Below are 9,896 nucleotides of genomic sequence, written 5' to 3'. Positions count from 1 at the left end.
ATAAAAATTGAGATAAGAATTAAATTGAGACAATTAAATGAGGTAGTTCTATGCTACAATCACATAGTTAAGAAAAATTCATACATGGGGGAGTGAGCACAAAAATATTAATAGTTTGTTCACTGATTTGTCAACACGTATACACGGAACACCTGTTACGTACTAGGGCACTGTGTTCAGTGCTGAGAGACAAAGACTGGTAAACACAGTGCTCTAGAGCTTATATTCTAGGAGACAGAAAGACCAGTAATCAGATAAATATGCATGTGGGAATGTTGCTCCTGCCATCCATAACTTTTTTTCTCCTTTTTCTTCTGTTTACTATCAACCATTCTCACGAATGTTCACTTTAAAAATTTCAGTTAAAACAAAAAGACTGGACTTTCCTCACATTGTAAGACAAATCAATCACACAAACTGGTCACTATTTATCAGGTTCATTCATGATCAATTCAAATATCTAGAAATAAAAGACAGAATGCTATTAATTGACTAAGTTCCACAAAAAGGATTCTAGAGATTAGTACAAGCATTTTTTTTTTTTTTTTTCATTTGCAGAATACAGCTGTCATACCTTTTCAACTGCCCTGGTGATCTCAGTCCTGGGCAATTAACAGAGCTGCCATCACAAAGTCTGCACACATTAAGACAAAAACCCAGAATGAAAACACTGACAACACTGAACATGTGAATAGTAATTTATAATTAACCTTTTCTAAAAGAAAAGGTATTTGTAATAGTACATAATAGGGTAACAGTTTAACTCATCTTTTTTTTCTTTTTACTCAAAGCATAAAGCAGAGACAATACTTTATACCAGGTTTACATGCAACTTAAAAAAAAAAGTTAATATACATATTAAACATGGAAATTCACCAGTAAAATCGTATTTGTTATTTCCCCTCAAACATACCTTAACATTATTTCTTTATTTCATTATAAACAAATTCCTACAATTGGTCACCTGACCCAGTGCCTTACATTTCCGGAGCTTGACATTTCAGTCAGTTATGGACACAAGAATGATGTTACAAGTATAATGAAGTCACACATCTGCAAAAAAGCTGACTGAACTATTTTACCAATGGAGAAGTCCCTACATCATCTGCCATGACGTCCAACATGAGCACCGACATAAGTATCCCCCAGTCACCCACAAAGTGGTCTTGTCAGGAAGGTCCAGAAGCATTATTTCCCTATGTAACGAACATATCAGCAATGATCAAATACAAAAGCACCCAAGTGCCCTAAGATCATCACTTTTTGGAACATTTCTTGAATGTAAAATTTTCCTAGGATACAGAGAAATATAAGTTAATAAAATGACAAAGAGAGAAAAAATGTCCACCTCTTCTTGCATACAAAGCTTGAGTCAAAACCTTGTATGTTATCATAAAATTTAATACAATAAACCTAAAAATGTTCAAAAAGTTTCTAATGTGGTGTACTTAATGCAGTTTCAATTATGTCAATATACATAGAGCACATATGCCAATATACAGAGACTAGCTGGAACACATCCTCATTTAGGTTTCTCTAGGAAAATACAGTAAGGAAGATTAATATCTACAAGAAGAATCCGTCATATTTAAAAATCAATAGTTAATTAGTAAAATGTATTTTAAGCACAAATTAAAATCAGTATACACTTTCCTCATCTCTAGCAACCAAAAGAGCCCTCATTGGACATAATTATAGCTTTCTTTTCAATGTGTTATCTTGACCATTAGCCTAAAAAATATCTTTAAAAGTGCTCTGCAGGTATCACTTCCTCTTAAGGAATCACAGAAAGACATAAAGTAAGAAAAAGCTACTCTAATCTAAAGGACTATGTCAAGCAAAAATAATTAGAGGAATTCTTTATATCACAAATGTAAGAAGTTTGGGAAGAGAATAGTATATAATAATTAAAATCATATATACCTTTTACTTTTCATGCAAGATTGTTTAAAATAGAAACAAAATATAATTGTAAATCACTGAAAAAAACAGTCAAGTCTTTGCCCCTAGAGTTCACAGTCAACAGAGAGAGAGAGGAAGGAAGGGAGAAGGAAAGATGGAAAAGAGGAAGGAAAAAGAAGGGAGGGAGGGAGAAAGGAAGGAGGGAGAAGGAAATAAAGAAAATGAAAGAAAAAGAAAAAAAGAAGAATGCATAAGAGAAATGTAACAGCAGCCTATCAAATATTTTACTTTTTAAGAAGAATCTAAAGAGGAAGGATTCTGGTGTGCATGCACATCAAATGGCTCAAGATCTAAACGATAGGACAAAATTACTAACCACTAAGTATGAGGAGAATTAAGAGGCTACTCTTACACAGGCAACAAACTTTTACTAAGGTTTTAAAACACACAATATAATTTTATGTGTGTTAAAACTATTTTAAAAAACAGCAACAGAGTGTTTTCTAGTTTCGGCATTAACACCAGAGTCAGGGAATATGTGTACTTGCAAAGAGGAAAAAATGGTTTTGCTCCTGCTTCCTTAACCTATGGGTTATTCAAGGTCAGGATGGGTATTTTCATCTTCAAGGCTTTTTATTCAAAGCAAAAATTATGACTTAAAAACCCTCAAGGCTGTATCATCAGTAAGCCAAGCACATATAATACCATAGAAAACACATATAATTTATTAGATGGACTTAAAAATCAACACAAATCAATTTTAGGCACTTGTTGAGTACAGACTATGGGAATTCTCTACCAAAGAACATAATATCTAGCAGGCAAGACCATAAAGATTCAAACTTTAGTTTTTAGAACAATACACAAGGGCTAGACAATTGGTAAGATATATTGCATAATTAACCCAACTGTATCCTGTTACAATTTCTTCATAACTCCATACACAATTTTAGGGTTTAATAGAAGCAGTCATTCTTTAGCATACGAAGTTTTTAAATTCTTTCTTTCCTTTACTCCACCATTCCGGTCTTAAATATCACACATTCTTTGCGGGAGCATGATATAGAAGTACTATTTTTACATAAGCAGAACTTTAAAAAAATTATTTTCTATATTAAATCTGCATTTACAGTGTCGAAACATGATGGCTGATAATTCTGATGTCTTTTAAAGTTCATTTCAACAGGTTTGGTTTGTAATCATACGTGTCTCATTACCAATTCCTTTAGACAGTTAATGTTTACCTCTGTTCTTTAAGCATGAGGGGGGAAAATGGGATGTGGTTTATGGTTTTAAGGATGTGGGGATGGCTTCAGGTTAAACACTACATATATGATTTGGTTTGTCATCTTTCTCCTCATATTATTTGTACTGATATTACTTAACACATACCTCATTTTTGGTAATGGGAAGAGAATACATGTATATAACTTAATCCCTTTCACATCTAACTAGCAGCTCAAGGAGCTGGCAGTCTAGGTACTTCTCTTATCTTTCTGAATCTACTTTTCAATGTGAGAAGCTAAAGTTTAAGAAGCATTAAAATGCTAAATACAGTATGATTTAAAGGACTTTACTGCAGGCATTTATGTGCTGTGCACACAGCAAGCCAGTTTGTGACGTACTCAACAACTCTGACAGTACTCTCTAATAAGCAAAGTGCAAATCAATGAATCAAGCCAGTGGAGGATAGCACAGGACAAGAGAACCAACTTAGAGGCTAGCAGTTTGGAGAATAATGGATATAGGTAAAGTTGAGAATATCTCCAGGACCAAGAGAACATATCTTTGTTGATGGGGAAAGGAGTGGAGGGGATGCTGAGCTAAGCCAATCCCAAAGCAAGAAGTTCCAGATTATACTTGGACAGTGGCAGGGTTCATAGTTAAGTCATGCAAAACCTGGCCTTGAAAGATGGATTCATTTCAGGATACAACTCGGCAATTGAGAGAAGATAACCCCAGAGTTCACAGATAGTCTGGGATGTGCTGCTATCCCCTATATACAAAGTAGAACATGACAGATAAATTCCTGAAAAGGCCTGCAGAGAAAACTAGAACGTTGTCTACAGTTTTTCTATTTGCACTAATATGGACAAATTCTGAGGTTGTCTGTACTGTATGTGGTTGCTGTAGTCACAGCAAGAAATGTAAAGGGCCTAAGAGATGGGACAGTCAAATCCCATTTCTAGGCATCTTAGTGCTATACACTCAGACAAAAGAGCCAAGCATGTCTCAGGCACTGCCTGCCTCTGCTCGGTGCCCTGCACTCCTCTGATCCCACTGTCACTACCTACCAGGCACTTCCTGAAGACCAGAAAACAGAAACTCTTTCTATTTCATGCCGTGCTTCTAAAATCCCTTTAACTACCTGCATTAAAAATGCCAGACAGCAGGTGAAGCACTTTTTTATTCTTAAGGCAAAATGTCATATTCCCTACCCACTTTCCTCTGCACCCCAAACCACCAGCCTTCAATGTATTCTTTGCCCATCCATGAGGGCCAAAGAAAACAGAACTGGAAAATTTCAGACAAGGATCCTCATTAGAATGCGTAAGATATACCTTCTAAATGCTACATGACAAAATTAAACATATTTAAATGCAGTTAGCAATATGGTTCCTTTTATCGCGGTATTGAGAGAAGTTACACAATTTTCAAAATTAGTATCAAACATAGGATATTTAAATCCACTCACGTGAACAGAGGTATGGAGCTTTGTTCTTTTCAAAGTTGAGTGTAACAACCCTAAATAAGATGTTTGTTTAACCCAAACGCAGTATATTAAAAAACCAAAAACAATCCCCTTTGCTTAATTCCACTTAAAAACTACATATAAATTGCCAACATGACTATTCATGAGGTGCTCCATGTTATTTGGAAGTAATACTGTTAAAATGATTTTGATGTATTTTCACATTAAAATTAAAAAAAATTTTCTGCTGTAATTCTGGTTTTATGCACAAGTACAAAGGTACCCTACAGTACATGGGGTCACAAAAGCATCAGACACAACTTAGCGACTAAAACAACAAAAATAAAGGTACCCATCTCATTTCTAATGCTTGGCCTGGAGGGTAGGATATAACCAAAAAAGCATGTTTATCAACGTGGCATAAGAATACATGCATTCTCACGATGCCATGTCAATCACTACACCTGACACGCTTTAAACATCCAGTTAAGATTAAATTTTGGCCAACACCTTGATGACAAGGGACAGACTGTGCAGGTGTACAGTTGAACTGGTGTGGCAGCAATCCAAGGGACTAAATTATAATTACTCAAACTGAAAGGCAAAAAGGATAAAAGGTGTGGATTTGCTGGGTTACTTTACAGAGTATTTGTTTCTGATGACACTGCAACATCTAAAAATAGATTTGGGTTTTTAATATACAAGCAATTCCTTATAGTGATTTGAAAAAGTATGAGGACATATGAACAACTAAAGTTAGTAATTTAGGATTTACTTTTCAAAAGGAAGTTGACAAATATTAAAGTGTTATGCTTGCATTTTGAACATGAAACAAAACATAACATATAATTTTAAACACTGATCTCCCATGCCTGACTTGGATTTATATAATGAGTATTTTATATTTTACAGAAAGGAATTTTCCGAGTTTTGTCAATAATTATAGTATGTACTATTTCTCATCAAAATCTTTGAAATTTAAAAGGCTGGTATTAAAATTTTTTTCCCCCCAAAAATAAAATAAAATAAAATTTTTTTCCCTTGAATATTCTAAAACACGTCAGTTTTGCACTAGTCACCAGATTTTCAGGGCATGAAAGATATACCAACATAGTACCCAAGAATATGTTTTAACATATTTAGGATAAGTTTGCTTACAGTTACAACAGAAATACCTTAGATTTTCAGATGCAGAAAAAAGAAATACCCAAGTAAACATAAAAAGTTTGGGGGCTAAGTTACTTCTTAATAAAAATAATACATTACGTTGATCAATTTTTAAACCAAATTCTTAAAAGCATTAAAAAAATTCGTATTTTGTAACTGTCAAACAATACATTCACGTGGTGTAAGATGATAAAAGAAAACTTAGACACAAATAAATCCTCAAACAATTTCAACTCCTAAGATACGAAATCAGAAATTTTCAAATTAAGAAATTATCTTCACTGCTTAGAAAATATGCTTCACCTTTCATCTCAAATTCACTTTAAATGCTTGACATATGATTTGGTATCTAAGAAGATTGTAGCTAAATTATTTGACAATGTTTATGGTGTGATACTTCTCTTGGTAGACATATTTCACACAACAGTTTCCAATTAATGCTGGAAAAAATCACTTTATAATTTTAATCACAATTAATGATCAGCCAATTAATGGATTAACAATTCACTCAGTAAATTTAGATGGCATAAGGCCCAATACAGGGAGCAATCTGGTAACTGCTCAGTGTGCTCTTCTGTCCACCAGTAATACTAAGTTAAGAATATGATAGATACTCCACTCAGCTAGATTACAGCTTTCCATGTACGTGATTTGCTCAACAAAAAATTAGGGACACAACGTGAAGCTTTTTCCTTTCTTTTTTTTTTAAAGAGTGGCTCAATGATTTGGGGGTGGGTTAGTATAATACAGAGAACATAGGGGAAGTATAAAATGGCACTCAGCATCAATGCCAGTACTCATCCCAGTACGTTTGTAACTAAGGGCATTAGTTTTTGTGTTATTTGCTTTTCTTTAAGAACATAAATCAAAGCCATTAACTCGAACTTGAGGTATATACACAATACATACACAACCTTATGCAAAATACTTTTCATAATTACATTTTGAAATATTGGAAACTGAGTATCTGTGCTGATTTGTATTTTGACTTAATGGAACAGGAAGAGAACAACATTCAACAAGGGAGGGTTATACTGATAATAAAGCTCTGAAAGTTAAAAATGTCTTCCTCTCCCTTTGTACTTACCACAGGCTACACAATGTCCTGAGAGGATTCATTATGAGAAAAATGTCAATCACAGCTTTAAGACCTTGCTTTGGAAGGAACTAATAAGAAAGCAGATTGAAAGGTGAAACTTCATCTGTGTTTTCAAATAAGTGGTCTTAATTTTTCTTCTTATAGAAAAAGTTTAAATGTTTAAATCAGTTTATTATAAATATATCTAAACCATTAATTTTTGCAGCTTTCAGGTAAGGTCCAGCACTTCATTTACACAAAGTCTATGAGAAGAGGTCAGTAGAGATCATCTAATCTTAAGTCGTGACATCATCCATTCAAGTCCTTGGCATAATCTATAAAGAAAATAAAATATCTTGATCAAATTCTCAACTAAAAAGCTATGAAGAGCAAATTAAAAGAAGATACAATTTTTTATCTAAACAACAAAGATTAGAAAAATCAGTAATATTCAATGTGGGTGCTATACTTCCATACAGTACAACTGCACATTTTTGGTTCTGTTATATCTCTAGTGCATAGAGTACTGCCTGATACATAAGAGAAGCTCAATAAGTACATAGTGAATGCTCATAGAAAGTCATTTAGTAAGAAGTATCAAAAATGCTTAAAATACCAACACTCTACCCTTTTTTTCTACTTTTAGAAATATATCCTAAAAAAGATAAAGACATGTTTATGTATTATTACTGTTCATAAAAGCATTTTTAATAGGAAATAGTAAAATCTAGATGTCTGACAATAGAGAAAAAATTTAACAAATTATGGAACATTCATATGAGGTATTTAAAAATTCCTTTCAAAGATTGTTTTACAATATGACAAAATGCTCACAATATAAATGAAGTAGAAATGGCAGGATATTTAATATATAGCAGCTATTAAAACAAAGTATGCACGTAGTATTTGTGACATCTATACATCAAAAAAATCTGAAGGAAATAAAATAAAATCTCATATTACTAACACCAGTTATCCTTGAACAATGGGTAACTGAGCATAATCCAAAATATAGAAAGAAATATTTATTAAGGTAAAAGAATCTAAATGTTTATTTAGCAAGAGGGAAATATAACAAAATGAAGGACTGTTATGAAGCATCAATCAATATCTATGAGGAGGTTTTACAGATATGAGAAACAATGCTACCATTTAATACTTAAAAAGCCAGAACTCAGATTTTTGTGCCTAAGTCTAAAAATGTAGAGACAATAGAAATAGAAGGAAAAGAGGGCAATGAAGTAAATAAACGATTGTTTTGGTATAGGTCCATACTTCTTCCCTATTAATTCGTTACCTTTCAACTACTCACAGGAAATGATACAATAACAAGATGAGTAAATTAATTAATTCTACACTGTTAAAGGTACAGGAGTTACTTAAGAGCAAACTAGAGACTGCACTAAGCACTTAATATCCATTATCTAATCTTCACAGTACTAGGACCAGAACCCTTCCCATATTTCAGAGGGAGCCTGACCTTAGACAGGTGAGCAAATGACAGGTGCGAGTCTAAATGTCACCAATACTAAAACCAAGACTAAGGTGGTCAGATTACACAGGAAACAACATTTCCCCTAAACCAAACATTTCCATTTGCTAACTCCTGCAAATGGAAGACCACATAAACCCAAAACTGAAAAGACGGCATCATCTGCTGATGTCCCCCTTTAAAAATAAAACTGCTGGAACTCAAAATAGAGGGGGGTGATGGCTGTATCACACTGTGAATGTACTTAATGCCCATGTATTGTACACTTAAAAATGGTTAAATTACCAGTTTTATATTATATATATTTTGCCACAAAAATTAATTTAATAAGTAACGTTCTTAACACATTAAAACTGCCAGAATTCATATGTATCCTAACTAATGATATATTTTCCACACAATTACTCAAAGTATACAAGTTAAATCTTTTATCCGTCTTAGATCACTTATCTTTGTTGTCAGATTTAGTATTATAATCAGTGCTTTTGCTTTAAGACTTTTGATAAAGATAATACAAATAAAGATACACCGATATCTATATATGTATCCTATATGTATATAAACTATTTAACAAAGAACTATGTAGAAGATATTTTTACTTAAATGAGTATGTGGATAGTCGGTACTGTCTGATTTTTTTTTTTTTTAATGAACAGATTTGCTGTTTTGAGATTCTAATAACTACGCTCTTCCAAATGTCTGTAATCAGGTAATGGTGCCTTCTATTTCACTAAGATTCGGCTTCATCTCCAATTTACTTCTTAAATTTGGTGATCAGGTTCCTCAGGTGTTAGAAAAGGGCAGAAGCTTTGAGGCATAGACATGAATTTTCCTGCAGTGGGAGAAATTCCCTTCTTTTTAAGGTCACAGAGAAGGGTAAACCAAATACTGAATTATTGACACTAAAGGCAATGGCACGCCACTCCAGTACTCTTGCCTGGAAGATCCCATGGACGGAGGAGCCTGGTAGGCTGCAGTCCATGGTGTTGCTAAGAGTCAGGCACGACAGAGCGACTTTACTTTCACTTTTCACTTTCATGCATTGGAGAAGGAAATGGCAACCTACTCCAGTGTTCTTGCCTGGAGAATCCCAGGGACGGGGGAGCCTGGTGGGCTGCCGTCTATGGGGCCGCACAGAGTTGGACACGACTGAAGCGACTTAGCAGCAGCAGCAGCTATGCCTCATATAACATTATGTTTTATATCTTACCTATAACAATGCCGACAAGCTCTGCCTGCTTGAAATCCTTTCACCCCTGAGCATTAAACCAGGGCAAAATTCTACTGCAGGCACCACCCTTCCCTCCAGGGCCAAGGACCCTTCTGCCACACTCTCTCCAATTCTAACTCTCTTATTTTTTGAAGTGCAGGAACTTCCTTTTGGCAACACTGATAGCATATCTGCAAACTAGTCCCTCGTGCAAATTTTCTATTTCAGCTTTTTTATGCATGAAACATGAATTTTTTTTTATTATTATTATTTTAATTTAATTTTATTTTTAAACTTTACATAATTGTATTAGTTTTGCCAAATATCAAAATGAATCCATCACAGGTATACATGT

At 34.0% G+C, this 9,896-nt stretch overlaps 1 protein-coding gene across 1 annotated transcript in view; it reads right to left on the bottom strand.

Moving 5' to 3' along the window:
• Positions 1-680: 680 nt before the first annotated feature.
• ARL5A (ARF like GTPase 5A) overlaps positions 681-9,896 on the bottom strand; it is a 28,662-nt gene continuing 19,446 nt past the window's right edge. The window contains exon 6 of the mRNA XM_019972671.2: positions 681-7,174. Within this exon, the coding sequence (XP_019828230.1) occupies positions 7,126-7,174 (49 nt within the window). The 3' untranslated portion in view covers positions 681-7,125. The remainder of the gene's footprint in view (positions 7,175-9,896) is intronic.

Source organism: Bos indicus, chromosome 2 (genome assembly GCF_029378745.1).
Source record: "Bos indicus isolate NIAB-ARS_2022 breed Sahiwal x Tharparkar chromosome 2, NIAB-ARS_B.indTharparkar_mat_pri_1.0, whole genome shotgun sequence".
Lineage (NCBI taxonomy): Eukaryota > Metazoa > Chordata > Mammalia > Artiodactyla > Bovidae > Bos > Bos indicus.
The sequence above is the reverse complement of the archived record's forward strand: the minus strand, read 5'-3'. Positions and strand labels throughout refer to the sequence as shown.